General features: G+C 35.0%; 2 protein-coding genes across 6 annotated transcripts; one reads left to right on the top strand and one right to left on the bottom strand.

The window, feature by feature from the left end:
• Positions 1 to 1,075: 1,075 nt before the first annotated feature.
• LOC144551028 (exocyst complex component EXO70A1-like) lies at positions 1,076 to 10,004 on the bottom strand. The gene is made up of 12 exons (XM_078298821.1): positions 9,704 to 10,004; positions 9,523 to 9,618; positions 7,765 to 7,970; positions 6,997 to 7,230; positions 6,416 to 6,554; positions 5,011 to 5,223; positions 4,679 to 4,884; positions 3,897 to 4,097; positions 3,433 to 3,532; positions 2,749 to 2,840; positions 1,922 to 2,068; positions 1,076 to 1,391 (listed from the first exon to the last, which is right to left on the bottom strand). Exons 1-12 carry the CDS (start codon positions 9,860 to 9,862, stop codon positions 1,274 to 1,276), a joined length of 1,911 nt encoding a protein of 636 aa, XP_078154947.1. The 5' UTR covers positions 9,863 to 10,004; the 3' UTR covers positions 1,076 to 1,273.
• A 4,022-nt stretch (positions 10,005 to 14,026) lies between these two features.
• On the top strand, positions 14,027 to 20,174 carry LOC144551001 (two-component response regulator-like APRR9). 5 transcript variants are annotated; one of them, XM_078298784.1, is made up of 8 exons: positions 14,027 to 14,403; positions 14,487 to 14,648; positions 15,310 to 15,440; positions 15,775 to 15,882; positions 16,703 to 16,874; positions 17,142 to 17,376; positions 17,978 to 18,539; positions 19,441 to 19,566. In XM_078298784.1, exons 1-8 carry the CDS (start codon positions 14,196 to 14,198, stop codon positions 19,513 to 19,515), a joined length of 1,653 nt encoding a protein of 550 aa, XP_078154910.1. In that variant the 5' UTR covers positions 14,027 to 14,195; the 3' UTR covers positions 19,516 to 19,566. The 5 variants fall into 5 exon arrangements, with proteins under 5 accessions (XP_078154910.1, XP_078154918.1, XP_078154925.1 ...); XM_078298792.1 differs by lacking the exon at positions 19,441 to 19,566 and adding an exon at positions 19,587 to 19,725 and having other exon boundaries at positions 14,029 to 14,403; XM_078298775.1 differs by lacking the exon at positions 19,441 to 19,566 and adding an exon at positions 19,616 to 20,174 and having other exon boundaries at positions 14,036 to 14,403.
• Positions 20,175 to 25,684: the final 5,510 nt, after the last annotated feature.

Here is a 25,684-nt window from a genome sequence, read left to right as displayed (position 1 = left end):
ATCCTTAATATCACTTTCCAAATCATTTTCGTTACTCATTGAATTCGAAATTTACATTCTCGACCAGGTTGCACTTTAAGATTCAACATGTTACATTTCTATAGTTTAAGTTAGCATTATTAGGATTCAAATTGAATTCTTAATATTCATCCAAATTAGTTGATATATATATATATATGTTATTGACAATTTGACATTAATAAGTTGGTACTTTCATATTCCTTCATTTGTTCGACAATCATGAATACTTGCGATAAAGCTCGGTCGTTTGTGATCTAATTGTCTCTAAAACTATAGCTTATTTGTTAAACTACCTCAGATCATTAACAAGGTTGCAAAGGACATGCTTTTCGAAATGACCGGCCGAATGATATGGACAACGCAAGTGACTCGCCACAACTTTTGCATTCATATAAAATCCAAAATAACCCCAAAAAACTAATTAGCATGAGAGAGCGCAAAATGGGATGTTCGTACAAACTTAATATGCAACATTACATCCGTTCAGGATTCACATTTGATAGGATATATTGGAAGTAAATATAAATTCTGTACAGTTTTTTTTAAGTAACCATGTTTAATTTTAAAATTATGCAAAATTGACAAACATATGCGAACATAATTGACACGTATGATAATGTAACTTTTTTTTTTTACTTATTAAATATAGATTCTCTATAAATTTAAATTTCTACAATTTGCATTTCTAGACAAATGTCTAGGGCGATAAGCCCTAAAAAAAATTATGATCGTCTATGTTTTTGTCGTTATATGGAGCAAAAACTTATTATGACCTCAACCGGTCATATGCATGTGTCAAAGATATCAATCAATAGTTTTTGAACTTCCTCTGGAACTAAGCATATCCAAGTTGATTAATCATGGGAAACTTGGGGGAAAAAGTTCAGCCTAAAACTGATTATCTCTGTGGGTATAAAATCAATCAAGGCACTAAGAGAAAATGAACACCGACAGTTGAAATTAAGACGATGTCTCTCTCTCTCTCTCTCTGGGTAGCTCTTGAGAGTTGAGATACTTGCATATATTTGAAACACTCCTAACATGAAAGCCATACTTCCAAATTAACATATATATATATTAAATCTCAATGTTAATCAAGATAATTCCGAATATATCAAAAGATAAAAAGAAAAATACAAGAATTAGCAAAACTAAGATGAAGGTATAGTTAAATTGTCAAAAGATTGTACCTACAAGAAGAAAATTTTACATATATGCAGGATGAAGGTATAATCAAATTAAACAGAAGACCTTAGCGCTTTGGCTCAACGTACTGCTTCCCCTCAAAAAGTTCTCCCAGAAGACGATCAAGCTCTTCAGGGGAGTATTTGATGTACTTCTGGGGATTCTTTCCATTCTCAACTAGTGGCCTGTATAATACAAAAAAAAAAAAAATCCGATTCAACTGTGTTTATAGTACTTGTTTTGCATTTTCTGATCTAGCCAGAAGAGGGGATATTTACTGATAGCTACCATCCTAGTGCTGTTTGTAGTCGTGAAAATGACCATCCTAGTGCTATTTCTAATCTTTGTAAAATGTTACCCCACGCCGATTCAAACCCACTTTAAACTGTCTTATTGAGTAATCATGCAGATATCCATTACTCGTGAATTACATTTGCTAATGTGAGATGCTGATCTGTTGCTGAACCTAACCTGAGCTTTACACAATGCAGTTCAGACCCTTTTTTTAATGGACACGAAAATGCAAACCCAGCTTTTTTTGTTCCCCCCACCAAGGTTAATCAATAATTTTGTAGCCAATCGATTGCCCCATAAAAAATTGTTAGTCAACTCTTTTGGTACAAAGATGCTACCGTTATTCATTCTCAGCAACATCACCCCTCCTGGTAAATATATTAGTGAAAGAAAAAGAGTGGTATCCTACTTGGTTACTTACCCAAAGCGTTTGGCAAAAGACCTGTAAGCAGGCAACAAAACTTCAGCAACAGCAAGTCTAAGAGACTCCCGCAACTCGGGATCTGGCACTGTCCACTGAGATTGCTTTATGTGCAATTCTTCAAATTGCATATTAAATGACTTGAACCTGAACAATGCCACGACCAATTAATCAAGCCAGTAATTATATGTCACACAAGAACAACATAAGACATTAATCATCACCCACCTCAGTCACTGGCCCCATTAACAAGTCACACTCCCAAAATTTATTTCACTGAGCTTATACTTGTAGTCCAGGAACCTTCATGCTCGACTCATGATTAACAAAGTTGACTTCTGGTTCAACAGGTAACTAGCAGCACTTTTGTAATTTTCATTTCTTACAATTTTAGTTGACTTGTCATAAAGTTAATAGTTTTGGGGACCAATCCTAGCAAAAGAAAGCCGGAAAAGCCACCATCATTTTTAGAATATTCTCAATCTTTCAACTTCTAATTGTGCCTTATAAATTAGAGAAAAAATTTATAAGGCACTAGTTCATAGAAATAACAACAATTCAGAGTTGAGGTCAGAAAACTATGCTATCATGTTCTTCACCAGTGTGACAGTGTCATACTGGCTTCAAATTCCTTTTCATTTTTTATGGCTTTTCTTAAATTATATTATGTTTTGTCCAGTTGTGATGTAAGGATCAGGTCCTAGCAGCAGCTCAAGCCTCAAGATATGGCTAGAATATAGGATGAAAGAAAACAGCTATCTCTGTGAATAATGAGCTAACTGTGGGTGCAGGTTTGGGTAAGAATTTGTTAGTCAAAACATGATTACCTTTCTTTGATCATAGCTCTAGAAACCCCGCTGCTGTCATTCCCCAGAGATGAGCCACTGCTCATACCTTGCACTGAAAGTGTTTGCAATATCTGCACAACAAAAGTTTCAGAGAGAGAGATCCATTTAGTTTCAAATTACACAAATGTAAAAATACACGACTTGCACTGCCCAAAAGTGAAGTACCCGAATTACTAGATAAAGCAGAACTTTTTCAACTTTTAATTAAATCTATAACAGCTATTGAAACAAGTAACAGATCTTCAAAATCTTGAAAAGCCCAATTTCCATGTTGAGAGTTACAGACAAACCAGCTTTTTTTTAGTTTTGGTAGTTGCATTCTTACCACCATAATCTTATTCAAGAATCTTCAATTCACCTCAGTACTGCATTTGGACAGCAGATGGAAAATTGAATATTCTAAATAAGATTATTAGTAAAACTTATAGGCTACAGTTTTAACTGACAATGTGAAGTTCGCTTAGTCTAAAATTAGAGCAGCATCAAGTATCCAAAATATGAACAAACCTATAAGCAAGCACCCATTCAGACCACAGCAGAAGAATTCTTGCAAATTGAATTATAAATCAGATGCATCTTCTTTATAGATGCATACTTAATTACCATCAACTAACCAAAAGAAACCTTCTCTACAAAGTAAATAAAAAAGAGAGATAACAAAACCTTAGCCCAAGCAACTCTCTTGTATTGGTTCGCATTTTGTTGGACAATCCTTCTATGTCTTTGAATCCAGTCATCACCAAGAATATCCTTTGCTTCTGACCTAAAAATTCAAAAAAGTACATTCAAGTGAAGTGTCCACTTTTACATCTTTTAAGTTGCAGAGAATTTGACAGAAATTCATATATGGGCGGCAGTTTTTTTTTTAGATTTTTAAATATCCATTTGAAGGTTGTGTCCAGAAACTTGAAGGATAGGAGGAGCTTAATTTCAAAAGTTAAGTAAATTCATAGTCAATTGGATTTTGAAGCTAACAGCATCAGAAACTATGCAAGGTCTTACAAAATAAGGACTAATTTATGTTTAACTTCATATTTAATGTGGAATGGAACTAGTCTTTAGTGAGACCTAAGTTGGCTTCAAATACGGAACGAGTACAAAAAGGTATGCAAGGGAGGTTTCAGTACCTGCGCACAGATCTAACCATGTAATGTATGTTGTTCATGAGAAACAGGTATGTCAAGGCTGAGTCTTTGTATTGCTTGGATTTTCCATCTAAATTACTTTGAAGAGCTTGCATAATGCGATTTGTCACTATAGCTAGCTGAGATTCATTTTCAACTCCTGTCTCGAATTCCTGGAATAATTGCTTCAAGGTGGACTGGTAACTACGAATTTTTGAAATTTAAAAAAAGAAAGAAAGATGTAAGATAGAATTGTTAGATTATGCTCTGTAAAGAGTGATAGTGTAATATGACAGTAACAGTGGAATATGTCAGAGACCTGATATGGCCCAATAACATAGGAATGTTGTAGAACCATCTTTTTTTATAATGTGATATTGTAAAACCAAAAAACAATTAATTGGATAAAAAAATAATAATTTGAAATATAAGTGATTAACTGTAAACAAAAATTGTCTAATACATCATCACTTACTGTAAGCAAAACGGTATACTAGATATTAAATTCCATGTGCAAAATACATCATCACTTACTGTAGTTTTTTTTTTTTTTCTTTTTTTTGGGAACTAAAGGCTTTGTTGTTGTATTTAGTTATTTGGTCTTGCTTATGGTATGGCAGGAATTGGCACTTGAATTTAACTAGTATGAGATGGACCACACTTTCTGGTATGAGATGAACCAAGGACAAAAATGGTGTGCGGTATAGTAGAAGCAATGCCGGATCTAGTTAATATCACCTATGTACTAATGTACATGTTTATTTGAGAGAGAGAGAGAGAGGTACTCAAAGAGGAACTTGACGTAGTTGATGACATAGCTAGTGAGAGGATGGACAGTGCCATCAAGTACAGTGGTCTTTGATGGGTCCTTCTCAACCAGCTCCTCAAAATCACCGAAAGTCTCTTGCGCTGTTTGTGCCAGCCGCTTCGTCAGATTCAGTGCACAGTCCCTCATCTCTGCACATGCTTTCCCTTCAAATATTGTCTCAAACTGAACAAACAAATAACATAATTTTGTTCTTAGGTATATCATATGTGTCTGTATCTGTGTCTGTGTCTGTGTGTGTGTGAGAGAGAGAGGGGGAGGAGGGACAGAGAGAGAGCTTTTGTTTTCTACCTCGGGGTGAAGCTCGCGCATGATCTCATACATGTCAAGCAACACAAACAACTTTTCAGGTGACCTCTTGCTTCTGGCAACTGTGTCACCAAAACTCAGAAGCGTAGCTACACTGTTAGTTGTAACATCAGCAAAGCACTGATCCTTAGGAAAGCTTATGCCATCCAACATCTGATCACATATCTTTTTCTCGCCAGCAAATAATAGTTTAACCTGTTTTAAGGCTGAAATTTTAATTAATTTGGAATATTAAGTCACGGTTCAGTTGTACAATAGAACATGAGAAATTTTGGATCCAATTTCACAGCAGGTTCACAGAAATTATAATCACAAAGAACTATTAGAAATATGGCCTGGATCTTGTTGGAACTTAGATATGCTCAAGCAAGGATAGCAATTTCAACCAGTAAGCCAATATTTTAGCTGTACTTGGCTGCAGGGTTTTATGAAATGATGCCAGAATGTAACGAACTGGCTTCATTACATCAATCGTGCAATCAAGACAAATCCAATTTCATGTCAATCAACCCTACTTGATGTTAACCAATGTTCAATTTTCCTTTTCACCAATTTAGCCTCAAACCCAGTCCAGTTATGTACTTATAAAGGCAAATGGCACAGCATCTCAAGTAGCTAACTCCTCAAATGACTCTCCAAGTATTAGCATATTGTACGGAGGCAAGACTGGTGCGTATTCACAAGTAATGACGAGGAGGACAAAATAATTGTGTACATACGAAAACACCAAAAGAAACTTTAAGAAAACAAAACAGTGGCCGAATTGGTACTGCAATCCTTGGCTACTTATATACTTTGGCTAAATTTCTTGAAACTATACTTCTTTTCATGAATTGGTTACTCAACCTTGCTTTTTTGTCCTTTGGAAGAAAACACTCAACTTTGCTTCATCCCATAGGAACCACTAAAACTATTTTTACTTGATCATATTACTCTATTTTTCCTTCCCAGTAAAAAAAAATGATCATCCCTCTCCATTTGAGCCTATTTCACACTTCTCCATTAGTCCCCACATCTTTCTCTTTCTCCTTTCCACACCTCCATTTCCACTGGATGAAAGAGAAGAGAAAGAGGTGTGATAGGAGAGAATAGAGAGAGAGAGAAAAGGTTTCATTTTGTCTCCATTTTGATTGGTTGATAATTGATAATTGAGCAATCAATTCATGGCATAGTGTGCTTTAGAGTTTATAAAATTGGAATGAGCCCATTTTTTCTGAATCAACACACCTTAAACAAGTGACCCATATAATAATAGTAAATTGAGATGGGGAACTATTACTATACAAGCACTTTTGCATCCTACATGCTAATTATGCTTCTCTGATTTGGAGTCTAAACAGAAATAATCAAAGTACTGCTCGCAAAAGAGCTAGAGATAAATTTGTACGGCAATGCGCATGAAGTGGATCCAATTGGCAATCTTGGCCTCGAGTGTTTCCCATTGCATCTTTTGTACATCTTCTTTACTAAGCTTTTCCACTCCAAGCTTCCGTAAGCTTGACTCTAGTGCAGAGCTACGGCATTCTCTGAATTAAAAACAAAAACTTCAGAGAGTACTAAGGCATATTTCGTCACATAATTTGGGGGGTTCTGCAGGTTAGTCCTTGTAATTTCATAGGTTTCAAGATTGTACTTCATAATTCATATCACCATCCGAACAAATTATAATTGTCAGCAAACAATAGAGTAATTTGAACATAACCTAAAACAATATTTACCAATTCTAATACCATTAATAGTTTAATGTAATTTTAGTCAAAAGGATCGGGAACCTTTCAGTCCTATTATGAGATTTTCTAAAGGAACTTTCCATATCTGTTTAGTTGTAGGTTTGATTCTGATTTCTAACCCCATTATCATGTATCGCACATCAGCAAATCTTGAAACCAAAACCTGGTTCGGAAGTTGCCAAATAAAAGTGGGGTAAGTCAGGTCAGAGGTGTCTGATCATGTTTTGCTTGCTCCAACCTGTAAATTTTGAAGCATTGTTGCTGGTGTCCAGCTTGCACAAGCTGTTGTGCCAGGTCATGTAGTAACGGCAAAACCCTTGGTGGGATTAATGCGGGTGGTTTGTAAACAGCAGCCTCTAGACTTTTTGCCTGGTTTTCGTGTTTTGAGTTGTTTATGTTCTCTTCGCCGCCACTAGATGGCCTGAGTGATTTTGGAAGGCAGTCAAAGAGCCTATCAGGCTCTATTGGTTTGCTGCAAAATAATAAAATGAGAAAAGATAAATCATAAATCAGTAAAGTTGAAGCAAGGAATTGAATAAAGCAATCTTTCCAAGAGGTTCACTTGTGAAATGACTTCACACCAGATTTTGGTATGCATTTGCTTTTATTTTTATCTTTTTGACATATCTTCATGTTTAAGCAACAATTGAACTCTGTGATGGCCCCTATTAAGTTACAAAGAGCAACAAGGGAGGGGAAACAAAATAAAAGAAAAATCAAGTTGCAATTGATTCTTACAGAAACTAATAATTACAGAAATCCTTCACATTTAGTGAACTGAACTATTTTCCGATTGAAGTATATTTCCACATTTGCAATTCATGCAAGTCACTTAATTCTGAAATATAACTGCACTAGGTGGTCATATGTAAAATAATTCACCACCTTCTGTGGTCAATTTTACAATAATTGATATTATTTAGCATTTAAGTAACAATTAACTACATTGTTTCTATGTGGAAACTCATTTACTATATATCAAATTCATGTATCAAACCTCAGTCACCTGTAAGTGGTCATGAGTTGCCGGAATTCCTCCTCTAACTTGGAGACAGATTTAGCCAGTAGATTATGTACATTGGTTAGAACCGCATCACTGCTCTTAAAATTTTTTTTTGAAGTGAAAAATTTAACAATGCCTTTCAGCAAATCCACTGCCTCTAAGTAGCTCTCTAAATCCTCATGGGGTCCCCTCAATATTGTAGCCTCAGCCTAAATAAAACAGATTAGTCAGTTCTTCAGTAAGTAAAAAGATAAGACAAAATAGATGCCTTCAGTGGTGGAGCTAGCTACATCTAGGGATAGGCACTACCCCTGGATTTTGGAATACAGTACCAAGTTCGTATATAATTGGTTTGGATCTCCTACCCCTGGATTTGAGTTTTGCCTACTTTTGACCGAGTCAAAGCCCTCGATCAGTGAAATTGGCCGAGTTGTTACAAATTTGGTAGTCTTTCATCAATCTATTTCGAAGTATAACGACAAGAGGAAGGTGATTAAGAATGGTATGATAGTGGGACCACAATAAACCTGTTATTTTTTTTTCAAAGGAATAGACTAAAATGTTTTACAAAATAATATACTGAAATTTAATGTAATGAATTAAATTATTTTATTAGGTTTAACTATTCAAAAAGGGCTGAATTTTATAGAAGAGTCTTGTAAACTATGCTTCAAAGTAAAATTTAATACTTCAATACTTTAGATTAATTTTTTATCTTAATAATTTTTCAAAAAAATCGAGTTTTTGATCTGATTTGATTGATTCCTACTATTTTCTCAATTTTGATTCATGGTCAATTACCGATTCCTCTTCCAATGAAAATTATTTAATAATATTTTATAGTTTAATAATAATTTATTTTGCCTACCCCTCATGAAAATCCTGGCTACGCCACTGGATGCATTGGCATAAAAGATAGGAATGTTTCCTAAAATTTTGATGGTTAACTACATAAAAATAACCATACAACTATCACTTTTTTCAGACTTATTAGTTTGTCATCACAACATTCTTTTTAAAATGAAAATTCGATGTAAACAATTAAAAAAAAAAAAAAACATGGTTGTTATCAACATAAGAAAACAATGTAAGGTGTCCTGAAACAGGCCAAAACTAGGAGTTCCAAAAGTCAATTCGACTCTCAAAGCGTAGGTGAAATGACAACAATTAATTCTCCAATTACGATATTACATTTTTCTGTACTACAACAGTACAACCCCACAACATTTTATATAACAAAAACGGATAAACATAATATATATATATATATATATATATATATAGAGTAAAGCTAGGGTGTGACATGCTCACCAATAAAGTTTGGTGAGCATAACTCCAAAAGTATATCGGATCGACGTCAAATGCCGAATCCAAACCGTTGAAATCCATGTACTTCATGAGTGATGTATATACATGCAAAATTTTGAAAGTTTCGAATTTATTTGCTACACGGTCAAGTGGTCAAAGAAATAATAAAAATTGAATATATAAAATAGCTTATAAATTAACTTATAAAATGTTCATTTCTTTGACCACTTGACCGTGTAGCAAATAAACTCGAAACTTTCAAAATTTTGCATGTATGTGCATCACTCATGAAGTACATGGATTTCAACGGTTTGGATTCGGCATTTAACGTCGATCCGATATACATTTGGAGTTATGCTCACCAAACTTTATTGGTGAGCATGTCACACCCTAGCTTTACTATATATATATATATATATATATATATATATCAATGAACATTGAACAGCGAACCTGGCGAGCAATATCAAATTGCAACAGGATGACATCAGAAGCCTTGAGCGTCCGATCAATGTTCTCGTGCGCCATTCTTATCGCATGCGTTCTCAGCTACAAGTAAATTTCAAAAATTCAAAAAATAAAAATCTAAGCAAGTTCGACCATCAAATCGGATCAAAGGGAGAGGGAGGCACACCTGAGTGGGCCGCATGGCGGCCTCCAGAGCCGAGAGGCGGTGGTCAAAGGAGCCGAGGATGTCGACCATGCTCTCTGTGTTAACTTTACTTTTCAGGAGAGACTCTCGCAAGAGGCTCGCTCTCGCCGTGAGATTCTCCATTGTTCGAGGCACCCCCATTTTCGAAAATTGAGATCAAGCCGAGATCTCTAAAGATAGAGACGACAGGGAATGGGTTCGTTGGTCGTGTAGGTTGGAGACTTGGAGGCGTTCGCTCGGTAAGGAAATAAGGAATCGAAAGAGAGTTCTCTCGTTTGGATTTTCTGTGACATGAGGGCCACAAAAACGAATTCACATCCTCTCCAATACCAGATAAGGGAATTTTTTACAATTACTAAATGTGGATCGTTCTTTTCAAACTTGGCAGGAATCTCAAAGCCAAAAATACAGCCCCTATGGCCCTATGGGCCTATGGTGACCTGAATCCAAGCCGGTTGAGATTTAATCTCAGACCGTAAAGTGAGGTCATCCTCTGCAATACCTGAGAGGATTCGGATTCCAGAAAAACGGAGTTCGAATTCACATCCTCTATGTTTCTCTCAAAAGAGAATCTTTTACAATTTATGGATTTGGACCGTTCTTTTAAATTGGACACGAATCTCAAAGCTCAGTAATACTGCCTCTTGTGCTAGCCTGAATCTCATAGCGAGTAAGATTTAATCCAAGAAAAATCATCTCTGAATTCATATTTAAAAATTAGATATAAATATTCAAATATCCGTACGAATACATATACAATTTAAAATTTTAATTATCTGTATCGAACAGTATATATTATAAAAATATTTATGTATATATGATATGCAATATCTGGATACGAACCGATTGCACGACTACAGTACTTTACATACGGATCCACATGTACGTATGACCAAATGAAAAACTTGAGATAGCTTAAGTATACATCCACTGATTTCAGTAAATTTCTGCAGCATTGAAATTAGCGGTTTTCAAACCAGCTTAATAAATAGTAAAAAAATTCCAAAAAATGTAAAATTTGGTCTCCAAGTAGATTATAATATAGATTAAACATCTAACGGTTTGGATTTGTTGTTTGGACATCAGAAAATAAAAAAAGCCCCGGCAGCACCTCCGGCTGAAATGCTACCGTATATATATATATATATATATAGAGGTGGGCTACGGTGAGTTGCGAAGTAAAGCGACTATTTTACTTCACGCTCATATTTTGCGATTTTTAAGTTCAAAACGTCGATCCGAACCGTTCATCTTGTTCTCTGTATTGAAATGTGCTTGGAGACCAAATTTTACATTTTTTGGAATTTTTTTACTATTTATTAAGAAATTTTGAAAGTCGCTGATCTGATGGTCCAGAAAATTTTACTGTTTACAGCAAAACAGCAATTTTCAAAAATGCTTAATAAATAGTAAAAAAATTCCAAAAAATGTAAAATTTGGTCTCCAAGCACATTTCAATATGGATTAAACATCTAACGGTTCGGATCGGTCGTTTGGACTTTCAAAATAAAAATACGGCGTGAAGTAGAAACGCGTTTTACTTCGCAACTCACCGTAGCCCACCTCTATATATATATATATGAGTAAGGCTTGGTTGCTATGGATAGCATAGAGGGCTACGGTGCTACGGCTCAATATTCGAGTTTTCAAAATCTTAACGGTCGATCCGAACAGTTCATCTTGTTCTCCATATTAATATATGTTTGGAGACTAAGTTTTATATTTTTTGGAAATTTTTTACTATTTTTTTAGATAGGTAGAAAATCAAATATCTGAATGGTGCAGAATTTTTTTAGATGTGTGTATGATGTGTCCAGTTTTTTTTTTTAAATACTTGGTATCTTAGGTATGAATACTTGATATATTATATATTAACACTTACGCGCATAGGTATTCATACTTGAACGCGTCAGTTATAAAATATATCAAATATTAAGTGGTCCCCCAAGTAATTAATGAAGTACAGTTAGTTAATGGTTCCCACAAGTAGTTATTGACTGGGGGATGAATAGGGAAAATTGACTAGGGGATAGTTAGTCGATCCCTAAAATTATACATGAAAAACCATTACGATAATAAATGAGATAATAAATGTCAATAATAATAAAGTAGTAGAGTAATAAATTGAGGATTAGTATTGAAAATTAGAATTATTTAGTTCATTTTTTCACATAAATTTGATTTATAACAATTATTTAGTTCATTTTTTTAAGATGGTAAAAAATAATATTTCGGTCAATCGTGCAACTGACGAGGGATTTGGCGAGGAGGAGGCTCTGTATCCTTGTTTTCAAATCGTGCAACAGAAAAAGAAAAGTTGTTGCCTTTCCCTTTTAACCTGATTCATGATGCAACAAGCAGCGCGGCAGCGTCGGTCAAAGCTATATTACAGCTCGTACCTCGTGGCTCGCACTAAATCAAAGCTCTTAGAAACATTGTTGTAAAAACATCTGTTTAAGCCGATTGATTAATCGGTTAATCGTTGATGGTGATTAAACTGTTATGTATTTTTTTTATAATCAGTTAATTATTTTTTATAATTCTTAATTAATTGTTTAGCAGTATTTTGTCCGTCTGACGAACACATACCGTTATTTACAACAACAATGGTTAAAAACTATTATTATCATAAAATATTATTACTTTATATACAATATATCTGTGTTTCTTGTAATAATAATTATTATTATCATAAAATATTGACATAGAGACAACATACATCCTTAATTTTGTAAAGTATAATAAAATCGATCAATAAATAGTGCTGACGAGATGACCCCGATATTTAATTGCTTTGAAAATTGAGAGTTCAAGTAATTTTATTTTTTATGGCTCCATTATATCTTTACTTTTAAATTTTAAAACTTATATGTAAAAAAAAGCTGTTAAATACGATCTTTATCGTTATTTCTACACCAACATAATATTTTTCATTTTATTTTTATATAAATATTAAATCAATAAGCTGGAAATTTAACTTTCAGAAATCATCCACATCAATGTATTTTTACAAGTAAATTAAATTGCCATAGTATTTTATATGTGCATAAAAATTATATAAATCATATATAACGGTTTTATTTTGATATTTAATTTTTTAATTTGTAAACTATTAAATTTTGAAAATAAATACATAACGTAGAAAAAAAAATATAAGCATTTAACCATTCTTTGAAAATTAGACCCCAATTGTAAAAAAGAAGACACAAGTATCTTAGATACAGTATTTTTTACTAAAATATATTTTAGAAATGAGTATAAAAATTTTGAATTAGAGGAGCTGGTGTGGTGCGAAGATGCGATTCATGAAAGAAAAAAAAAAATCTCCAGCATCGCCGAATGACCCTGTTTCAATGCCTGTGCGGCTGTGCTCATCCTTAGTTAAAGGCAGGAGGACCATCCATACCATACATACCATCCGTGTTGCGAGTCACAACAGCCTGAATCCGCATTATTTATGTAACAGATTACATGTCAGTGTCCTGACATATGGTAAGATGTACAAGAAGAATCTACTACAGAACTTCGTTATTCTCCTCACCCATTCACGGATTCACCCATTCACCACTCAACATTCAACAACATTACAACATATGTTAATAACTTAATATAAATAATTTGTATAATAAATGAGAACCAATGAAAGAGTGGCTCCTGATTCCTGAACCATCCATGTGGGCCATCCATCCCATTTTTTTCTCCGGCTCAACCGCAGAATAACGACTCCTCCTGCTCCAATGTCACATTAACTACACAGTCCCTGTTTCGCTGACAATTGACAAATATGCTTCTTCCTCACTAATCGTTAGTACCGGAGTATTTCGTTGCATGCTCCGCGATCAGTCAAATCCAATCCTCACCTTAGTGTCTACGCGACGGGAGAGGGGGGTTTCCGATGGGCATCGGACACAAATAGGGTTCGATGAGGGGTTTAAACCGTCGGATCTGCTTTAGGATTCGTGTGTACGGATTTTAAAGCAGACGCGAAATTGCGAGTGCGAATCTTAAAGCAGATCCGACGGTTTAAACCCCTCATCGAACCCTATTTGGTCCGATGCCCATCGGACACCCCCCTCACTCCTACGCGACTACGCCTGATCTGATGATGAGTCACAGCTCCTATCCTTCCATTTGAAGAGCGGCAGAAATTCTTCCCAGAAGTCATAGCTCGTAGGATGACGCCAGGTCGCTGTTTTTACATCCAACGGTTTATATTTAAAATTGTTACGGGACTATGATCAAATGGAATTGCCATACAAACTGGATATTTTTTTTTTATCTCATATCCCCGCTGACATGGCGAGCTAAGAAAGATATTTTCATCCGGCTACACGTGGCCACGGATCATCCCCTTCCTCTCCCTCTGTCCCTCTCTCTCTCTTGCCCTTTACGCGTAACTACCAAAATCAACCCTCTAAATTCTAAAATCAAACCTTAGTTAAATTCTTTCCCCTCCTTTTCACTCTTTTATCCGATGGAGCAAGGAACCCGAGAAACGGGCGAAGAAGCCACGGATGACGGCGGCGGAGGTGGTGGCTCTGGCACAGTGGCGGGTCACAAGCGCCAGCGCATATGCTGGGACCAGATTCTTCCTAGGAGATCTCTACGAGTGCTCTTGGTCGAGCATGATGATTCCACGAGGCAAGTGGTCACGGCGCTTCTCCGTAAGTGCAATTATCATGGTAAGTTCAGCTTTCCTTCTTCGTCCAAGTTCATCCCCACTGGATTGATCCAGTTCGTGTTGATGAAGTTCGGATTTTTATAGTTGTGGGAGTGGCGGATGGGCTTAAGGCTTGGGAGATTATGCAAGAGAGGCGATTTGCATTTGATCTGGTGTTGACTGAGGTGGTTATGCCATCTCTCTCTGGAATTGGGCTTCTGACGAAAGTCATATCTTCTGAAGAATGCAAAAATATACCTGTTATAAGTAAGTTAACTTACCAATTGAACTCCAGAAAAAAAAAAATTCATATACCAAGTGTATTTGATACTGTTGAAATATTCTATCTTGGGTCATGTTTGGTTGTGGAGTAAGAGGTGGAGTAAATCCTTACTCTGCGTTTAAGGAGGCCAAACGAGGAGTAAAATAGGAATAAGATGGAGTAAGAGGTGAGTTAATCCGGAGTAAGTTACTCCACCTCTCTAGGTGGATTAACTTACTCCACGCTTACTCCATATGTGGGGCCCATTATCATAGACATGGGTTCATTTCCCAACAACTTACTCCTTCATAGGACTATTTTAATCCACAAATTAAGCTACCAAATGAGGTATAAATTTTGAGGAGTAAGATGGAGTAAGCAATTTAATCTTCATTAACTTTACTCCACAACCAAGCAAACTGAAATAAGAGTCCTAGTTTCAAGTGGAATTAGGTCTTCCAATTTTCGTTTGGCTTATTGTTGGAATCAGAATGCAATACTATAATGAGGAAATACAAAACAGTATTTTGTTGGCCTTTTCTCTTTGGAGGAGTTTGACTTCTTGTTATTATTATCGTCAGGATTAAATCAAGCTAGTGCTTTATACAAACTAGATTGTGTAATTGGAAAATTTATCAGATTAAATTTATTTGATACTTTGTGTAGTGATGTCATCACAAGATTCTATTGGGGTGGTGCTGAAATGCATGCTCAAAGGAGCAGCTGATTTTTTAGTGAAGCCGGTGAGAAAGAATGAACTAAGGAACCTATGGCAACATGTATGGAGGAGGCATTGTGTATGTATTTCTCCTCTTAGAAAATATGTTCCTCTTTTTTTCTTTTTTCTTTTTTACATTCAATTTTCTTGTCAGTTCAGACTGAGATAGGTTGTACTGGTTTTCTTGCTGTCTGGCTGACCATGAAAATGAGTTCTCAATTGCACATAAAGTTTTAGAAAAATTATATTCTTTTATGCATTCCCTCAATTTAACCTCAGCTGTGCAATTAGTCAAATACCAAGTAAAAGAAGGTAGTTTCAGGGGAAGTTTTGGCACAATAGAGAAGGCTAGTAAGGTGTTGAATTCAGTGGCACTGTTTTACACTTTGCACTTATTACGGAATCTGATGCAGTTGAACAGCCAAGCAAATGCATCAGATCACAATTACAATGTGGCTAGCAATAGGATAAGTGCAAACATTGGAGATGCAGAGTTCAGTGATGGGGCTAATGAGGTTCAAGTAAGTTACTGATTTACTGATCTTTTTCTAAAAATACCAAGTGCAGTTAGAAGCACACGCCAGGTGCACTTAAGCACAAAGGCGAGACGAAATTAGTGTCCATTGTTCTTTTATTGGTCAGGTAGGCACAGTCCATTAGGCTTGCTCCTTACCATGCTTTACTCGAGTGCAAAGCAACAGAGTGAAATGGTCGTTTTTGCTTGATTTTTGTTAACAACTTCATTTAACTTTTATATGAATGGACTGCTTTTCTTTCAATATACAAAATTAATTCATTCTTGGTCCTTGTTCTAAACAATTATATGTAAGTTCTGATTATCCCTATTTTTTTATTTGTTGTACTCATGTTCCTATGCCTAATATCCAAACTAATTTTAAATTGCCTGCAATTTTTGGAGTTTTAATATGTGGGAGCACTGCATTTCTATAGATAGTATGGATAATGACTTAACTTGAAGATCCAAATATCTTGGTGATTAAAATTCTACAAATTTTGACATCAAGCAGATATAATGATGCATACTCACTTCTAGGCAAACAATCGAAGTAGAAACATGCACAAAATTTCGAGATAACATTTAGTTCGTTTTTTATCATTATTTTGAGCAGTGTTTGTTCATGAAAAATGTTCTCTTAATTTTACTTGTGTCTCTACTACTCTGTTATCATCTTTAACAGATGAACCGGTTTCCAACAATTTATATTTTTAAGAGTTTTTGTAGGAACTGGAAAGAAATGATTTGAGAGTGGTCGTGTTACATTCTTTGTTGTAATTGAGATAATTATATTTTCATTTGTCTTAATTTTGATACATCGGCAGAGCTCAGGTGCTAAAGAGGAGATGGAGATAGAAAGTGCGCAAAACTTTACAGAGACCCCATCAGCTGAAGGTGCTAGTTCTTCCAAAGAGATGCAAGAACAAGATGCACACGCTGGTGCCGTACCAGTCAGATCAAATGCCATAGCAAATGATGGCAGTGCACTAGATAGAGGTTCTCTTCTAAATTTACTTGTGTGTTTGCTAAATGTCACACAGTTCATCACCTGCTCATACCATGCAGTCATATTGTCAGATTGGACTATTACCAGTTGGTACTGGCCTGAATGCTATTGTCTCCATTGTATAAACTGGTTTGACCCAAACAGTATTCAGCTGGATTGATTTGAGTGTAGTTAGATATTATATAAACCCAATCCATAGACCTAGCAGAAGTGATTATTTTCCTAGACATTATAAATTCTCCTTATATATTTTACAGAGAGAACTGGCAGAACTGGCACAACTACTGAAGCTAACATCTTCAACACGATTCCACCAGATAAAGAACCGTTAGATCTATCTGACCCTACAAATGAAGAAAATTGTAACATTTCTGAATCACAGAAGGATGCAACTCAAGAGGATTCTGTAGTTAACACCAAATCTCTAGAAGGTTGCTTCAAACCTAAAACAAGAGACGTACTTAATCATTCTGAATCGTCTGCTTTTTCAAGGTATACCATTGAGGTTCTTGTAGAATTTTTTAAAGCTTCCGACCTTTTTTCTTAACCAATAATAGAAATGGTACTGGTATCCTCACCTGCCATTATGAATATTTTGATATTTTTTTTTCTTTCTGGTAGGTCAAAAAATATAGAACCTGCCGTATTAGGCAGCAACTATTATAATGTCAGTGACAGCCATTATATGCTATTTGTTGTTGTAGATCCAATTGCTGGTCAAGGCCAGTTCAATATTCTTAATAAAAACTAGTTTGGTACAGGTAGGGAAAATCATCAGCTTCTCTGTACTGATTATTCTCTGTTATTTTTGGTGCTTGATTTTGGTCCAGTAAGTAATAAAACCTTATTTTAACCAGGAATTAAGACTATTTATTGCCATGGTGTCACACTGGATAGTACAAAGTGACCAAGTATTGACTAAAAATGGAAAAGCTTTCTATTGTGATGCTTTGACAGCTATCCCACAACACTACTACTCAAAGCTCTACATGCCCTTTTTTTTGCACCTTTTGTTAGAAGTTGCACCACATTTATACATACTGTGCATGTAGTTAATTGCAATGTTCAATTGCTAAAATCATGTTATTAACAGGTATGGTGAAAAGAAGAATCAAAATTTGAATGATAATCTGTCCTCTTCATCTCTCCAGTTCAGGAACTGTGAGTTTTTCAAAGGTGACCTAAAAACAAGCACTTCTCTCCCATCCAAAGAAGATGATGCCATAAATCACCAATCAGTTGCCCCACAATTAGGGTTCATACCTGTACATTTCCCCGTCCAAATAGTTCCATATAGTTATACAACCATTCTACATCCCATATACTACCCTCCTTATCCACCACCTGACAACTTGACAACTCAGATCACCTGTGATGATTCCAATCATTCAAAGTGCAACAATGCTGCAGAGGTTGGACCAGAGGTAGAAAAGGAAGAGTCTAGAGAGTTGTATTTGGTGATTCAGAGAGGAAGTTGTAGTCAGGATGTAGCCATAGCAAGCGGGAGTGGTGAAACAGGAAATGGAAATACAAGTGGAAATGGAAATCTAGAAAGTGGAAATGAAAGTGCGGCACATACTGGTGACCGGTCCCGCCGTGAGGCGGCCTTGATCAAGTTTAGGTTGAAGAGGAAAGATAGATGCTTTGAGAAAAAGGTATGTAAAAAATTTGGAGTAATTTACAGAGAAGTCCCTTTTCACTTGCCAAGTACCTACCTTATTTAGAAATTGAGGAGGGTTCAAATGCACTCAAATTTTTGTGCACTCAAATGCACCCTATCTTTTAAATTTTTTTTCTCTGTTTTCAAAGTCTGAATAGTCAATCCGAACCGTTAGATGCGATCGATATATTAAGATGTGCATGAAGACAAAATTTTACATTTTTTGGAATTTTTTTACTATTTATTAAGCCACTTTGAAAATCGCTGGTTTTACATTTTTTGGACCATTGGATCAGCGATTTTCAAAGTGGCTTAATAAATAGTAAAAAAATTCCAAAAAATGTAAAATTTGGTCTCCAAGCACATCTTAATATATAAATCACATCTAACGGTTCGGATTGACTAATAGGACTTTGAAAACGGAGAAAAAGAATAGGGTGCATTTGAACCCTCCTCTTAGAAATTAACCAGCACATACTGTTAGTTGAATTTTGTTAATATTGTGGCCTTTTCACTTTAAAAATGAGGGTGAGTGGTTCCATTGGTTGAAGTTGTCAAAAATGGCTCCCATCAATTATACATATTCTCTTTTGATCCAGATCCTTGATAATAAAACATAAGATTGGTTTATTTGAATTAAGGACATTTTGTTATTTCATTAAAACTAGGTTTTGATAATGCTTTGTGCTAAGCAATGGGTTATAATAGGGATTTATTTGGGATTGTCTTGTAACTGATTGAAATGGAGCTCTACCAGATATGAGTATTTCATTTCATATCAGTCGGTCCCAATTGTGTCTGAATTTTTACCATTAAAAACATTGAACGAATAGGTAGGGGGGCAGTTATATGGTCAGCTTTGGTCTTGACAAACCGATCTGAAATGGACAACGCAGATCTGGTGGGACCATCCAGTGATCAATTGGAGAGGATCAACCGTTCCTTTTCTGCCTTATGTAGAAGCTATTTGATGTTTGATTTATGCTCATACATTGTGATTGAATTAAGACTTTTTTGTGCTCTATCATCATATTTATTACAGATTGCAACATTACAAAATCATCCTTTCAGGTAAGATACTACAACAGAAAGAAGTTAGCGGAGCAGCGGCCAAGAGTCAAAGGTCAATTTGTTAGTCAAAAGGCTTCCAAATCTGCTCCTCAAACTGAGACAGAGAGCTAAAACAGTCTTTGAACTGTCTTTTGTCAGTAAGGATCTTTTGGGTCGTTGGTTGCAGAGATGCATGCGGGATGCAAACAATAGCAGTAACAAAAGGATGATTGGTAAATATATTACCAAAATGGACATGAAAAGATAAAACTAATGTTATACGGTTATATCCGAGGTATTTTAGTGCACTTGACTGTGCGTACAACAAATTTTAACATCTTGTGACAGTTCTGAAGTCTACATCCTCAGCCGTGCCTACAACAAGTTTTGACATCCTTGAGACAGTCTAAAATTTTGATTCTTGTAGTTGGATCTCTCCATATATTGTTTGTTTGTTGTTATAACATAGGAAAACCTTTTTTTCCTTTCAGTATTGGGGATAGATGTCAGAATGGCGTTGCTAGTTTAAAACTGTAAAAGTGTTGTAACAAGTGATTATAGGTACACGGACATTTATACAGTTAGGCTACGGCGGTTACTTTTTTGAAACACTTGTTTAAAAAGAAAAATTAGAAAAAAAAAAAGTGCGCTAATACACAAAAAATTGAGTGGATATAATAGTATGGTGCGTGTTTTGCAGTTTTTTTTACAAATAATCAAAGTAATTTTTAAAATTAACTTTAGAACTTGTGTAAAATTTTAGAAACAATTTGGATGGACATTAAAATATCATTCTAACAAACAGTCTCTGACAAAAAAAAAAGTTGAAAAGTTCTTCATGTTTTAAGATGGGGTGCACTACAAGATCACATCTCTAACGTAGAATGTTTTATCAATTACGGTGAGATTTCTATATCAAATCATAGTCCTTAATTTTAGGACGTTCGACAAAATCATGGGGTCTGGTAAGAGAACATTTTTTTAATTTTAGCAATTTTAGGACGTCCTTAATTGCAATTTTAGAATGTTTTATGAAGGTCGTCTCCTGAGAACATTTTTTTCGCTCGTGTCCGATAAAGGTTGGGACGAAAATTTGAAGGTCTGTCCTTCTTATTAATCAATTTTCATTGCTATAACTTTGTAAAGGTGTAATTTCAAAATAAATTTGATAATTTTTAAAAAAATAATCGGCGTTTTGCAATGTATGAAAAAGTTATATTTATTCATTCTCCTCGATGATGGTGGAGAAGAATATATATAGTGGGAATCCTTTTGGAGCATCTCATTCCTCAACTTTTAGGAGGTCATTGATTACTAATTAGTAGGTTTTACATTTTATGCGCCTTTAAATAAAGGTTATAAGACAAAATGCTTGATTAGTTCTGATGAATAAATTCTGAAGTAGCGCTGATTGCCTAGCGTATCTGAAGTACCTATGCTGCTGTTTTATGCCTTGGGCACGAAGTGTTTAATATACACAAGGAATCAATGGCGCCCACAACTGAGGCCGACAAATAGAGCAGTCCAATGACACTCTGATAGTAGTGTGAGGAGGCAAAAGCTGTCATAGCAAGGTGAAGCAGATTGCAAAATGGGGAGAAAAGAGGTAATAGGATAAGCGCCGGATGTGGTTTACTTTAATGGTATGTAACAACGACGGTATATCGCTGCATTAGGCACCGTGTAAAACACAAAAGAGCTAACTAAGATGAGGTTTAGTAGCACATTCTGAGTCGGTGAAGAGCTGCAATCAGAAATCTTGAATTTATATGAAAGTAGTAAAGTACCGTTTTTCATTCAAATGCCATGTTGATCTTTTGTAGCCTACGGATTGAAATTTTACAGACTAAGAACTTAAGGACGTCCCTAATGCAGGAATCCTCAATCAAGCAAAGGAAGTATCGATGTTTTTCTTTTATTTTTCATAATAGCACTGAGTGATTACTTCTAATAAGAGTTAATACCGAATGACGCCACTGGTACGTGTCTGATTAATGGAATCTGAAGGCTCGATCTTCACATTTCTCTTTCAAAAAAAAAATATACAGGATCGATCCAAATTAAACATTTCTTTTTGCAAAATATGGAGAAATTCAACAAGTCTCTGATTCAAAAGTCAGAATCTCATATATGAGGTGTGCTAGTGGCATCTCAAATGAACAGCAGAGCATGCACTAGTTTACTCTCTGACCTAGGCCTCATGGTACTACTGCTGCATCTCCGTCTCGTTTTCTCAAGCACTCATTTTACAAAAATACAATATGAAGTGTTCAGTGTTTGCTGTTGTTCTTACCCTGTAAGTGGCAGAAGCTATCGCTCGAAAGCAATTTCACATTTGATCCACCCAAAATTTGATATTACAATTTTACATGTACAGAACTCCTAAAAGATGTGATATTCATTTGTAATTAGAGAAATCATAATCATTGTTTTACAAAGAACTTGAGGTAATTACCAAGAAAGGCGGACGTGTTTAGGTGTAGTAGTTACAAGATGGACCTTGGTGAGCTAACTTGACACAAATTCAGACCGTCAGATTACATACATATGGAAAAAAAAATAGTGATATGCAAAAAGAAAGAAAAAATTATATCAAAAGAAAGCCGCAATTAGGTATAATTAAGCAAGTTGACGATGATTTTTGGTGGCTGAAAACAATGCTCATTCAGATAATAGTCTTGTTAGATAAATTCACAAGATAAAAATGCTTCTCAAAATTTTGAAGTTCAATGCATGTCAGTTCTGACGCATATCATGGTCCATGGTGCAAAACTACACGGCCTAACACAACAAAGGGGATCCAGGGGTCCGTGCCAAATCATTAGGGGTGTAAACGGATCGGATATTATCCGATTTCGTCGGGATCCAAATCCAGAAAATTATCTAAATTATCCAATCCGTATCCGTATCCGTATCCGAGACTATCTGTATCTGAAAAATTATAACGGATAAGAATACGGTAAGATATTTAACTATCCGTATCCGACCGTTTATATTTTTAAACTACAACAATGTACTATATGTTCTTATATAAATTGATTTATTAAATTGCATATAGATATATATTTTGATGAACAATGTAACACTATGACATAATTAGTGACTAATATTTTAATAATATAATATATATTTTGTAACCAACTAGCTAATTATGAAAAATATCCGTATCTGTCTGATATCCGATCCGTATCCGTAACATTTAATATCCGACCCGTATCCGTAACACATTTAATATCCGATCCATATCCGTATCCGTATCCGAAAAATTATAACGGATACGGTAAGACCACTATCCAATCAGTTAGAATATTAGCATCGGTATTGTTCTGCTCTATATTGATCGACGTAATTATAAATTACATTAGATATGCATTTGCTTTTTTTTATCAGTGAACAAAGATTTTCTTGGTTCTACAGTGATTTTAGATTACAAATACATCCATACTTGTAACATTTCATTCCCTTAAAAAGTAATTAGTGCACTGAATTCTCAAAAGAAATATTGAATGTAATCATATGATGGAACGAATCTTCTTACCACAAGAATAGCACATTAATTAATCAAATGATTGAAAAATGAAAAGGCACCACTTCTGCCTGTATATAGAGTAAGAAAATATTTGGAAGCAAAGAACCATTCTAAAATGCCCTTTTACATGTGTGTTTAACACAAAGCATAAGCATCTTCTAGACTTTCCATCCAAGAAGCATCTTTATCTCAAACTTTACAGCAAAATCCTTTGCACCATTGAATCAATATTCTCATAGTCTCTTTTAAGCTTTAATTTTATGCTTAAAAAAAAAAAAAAAAAAAAATCTTCCATGAGAAGCTTGGAACCTAACACACAAAGAACCCCCAATACTCTTATAACCCATACCAACCTCAATTTACAAGGTTCCTACTTCCTAGTACACAAAATAAAAAGAGAATTCAATAAACCCAACAATGGAGAGTAGCTTACGGCTTCTTGCAACATTAATCATCTTGTTTATCCCGATTTCCTATGTTGGAGCTGATGAAGTTTCTACGACCGCAGCATCACCTGAGACCAGTCTGTTGTGCATCAGCGAATGCGGAACATGTCCGACAGTTTGTGTATCGCCACCACCTCCACCCCCTCCGCAATCACCGTTAATAATTTTGACTCCTCCACACGATCTGTCCCCACCGGTTAGCAAGCCACCTCCACCGCCGCCGCCTCAGGTGAAACCCTACTCATTTTCACCGGTGACACCAACACAGGACACGACACCACCGTCACTGGGTTCAGGGCAAAAAGGATCGCCAACACCATACTATTATTTCTACACTTCCAAAGCAACGCAAGTAGAGTCTGTGTTTAGCATTTGGAGCTTGACTATAACACTTTACGTTGGTTTAACCGTGTTGGCTTAATTATATATATATAGTGAGGTGTAATATTAATTAAGATGTTTTTTATTTGCATTTGTAGTGGCGTTCTGCTTGTGCAGTTGTATTCACAGACGTCAGATGAATCCAGTTTTATATGCTTTTGTTTTCTCATTTGCTTGATTCATCTCTGAGATTAATTTATTCATGGCTCTTTTTTTTAAAGCAACTTTGCATTGAAATTTTTTTCGCACATTTTCGAGCCTACAGTTGTTTGTTTGTTTCTCCCTAATTAATTGTTTCAATTTTTTTTTCTTGGATCTATTAAATCATCTTAGAAGATCCTTATTTTTATTTTTTTGTAGTACTGTTTGTAATGTTCTGGAATTGGACATATCACATATACAATGACTAGCTTAAATTACAAATAAAATGAAATTGTAGTATTAACCTTTATTCAAAGTGCTATATCCTATACATGCTGCTGTGCTCTGATTTAATTTACTCGGAAGCAACTAGAGATGTTCTCAGTTAATTAATTAAGGTACTTGTAAATTAAATGTCTAATTGAAGTTCTACCTTGCCTTATTTTTCACCAACATCTAAAAAATATATTTTGGTTATGGTTAGTTTTCATCTCTTTAAAGTAGACGTCGGAAGTAATTTTGATAGTAATGTTTTTTTCCCCTCCTGATTTTTTTGTAGCGATCCCTTTCCATTCCGAATTTCACTTCTGGTGACGATCAAATTTCCCGTCAGTTTTTATTAACTTCACTAACAATTAGATGAAAAAATGGAAAAATTGACATTAAAATTTTGTTAATTAAAGTTGGAGGTTTGTTTCAAATTTTTCCCAAAATAGATAATATTATCTGGGCAAAAAAAAGCTCGAGTGAACAAGCATTACAAATGTTTCTTTTTAGAATTTCATGTATACCCCTCAAAAATCTTGAAATACGTATTATTCGCTCTTAAGTTCATAATATCATTTTTACCCTTTCAAATTTCAAAAACTCATGAATTTACCCAATGTATTACATTTTTTTAATACTCATTTTAAATATATAAAATACTTATTTTACCCTTAAATATTGAAAAATTAAAATATGTAGTATGTGTAAGATAAATGTTCGGTTAATCGGTCAATCTCTGAGAAAAAATGAGTTATTTCTCTACTTGTGACGCACACACAATAGGATTTTGGGCATACGTTTGTGTGTGCAGCACAGATAAGAAAATAACAATTTGCCTTCGGGTATGATCGGAACCATGAGGGTGTTAGAGTTCAATTGATTTCAATTCAATAGAGTTCAATAGAGATGATTTCTAATTGAATTTTGTTGATCGGAATAAAAATAGAAAAGAATTGAATTCTTTTCTATTTATTGATTGTAATGTACACATGATAAAAGAGAAATGATTTCATTTGAATAAAAATGACTTTTGTACCCTTAAGCTATATAATTAAAAAAGATTAAAAAAAAACAAAGTGACACTTAAGAACTAATTTCTTCACTCAGTACCAGTAAATACATTCGCTAACCATTCCTATCCCAACTTCTAATTGCATCTCCGGTACCAGTAAATACATATTGCTTCACTTGATGTACGGATTACTCAATTTTCGATTTGACAGGTCAAAAGTCTACAATGGTTACAAAAAAAATAACAACCAAAATTAACAAATCTAATACCAGCTCTATGTATGCTTTTTACGGCAGTACCAGAGAAACCCATTG

The sequence above is a fragment of the Carex rostrata genome, chromosome 1 (assembly GCF_964058835.1).
Source record: "Carex rostrata chromosome 1, lpCarRost1.2, whole genome shotgun sequence".
Lineage (NCBI taxonomy): Eukaryota > Viridiplantae > Streptophyta > Magnoliopsida > Poales > Cyperaceae > Carex > Carex rostrata.
The sequence above is the reverse complement of the archived record's forward strand: the minus strand, read 5'-3'. Positions and strand labels throughout refer to the sequence as shown.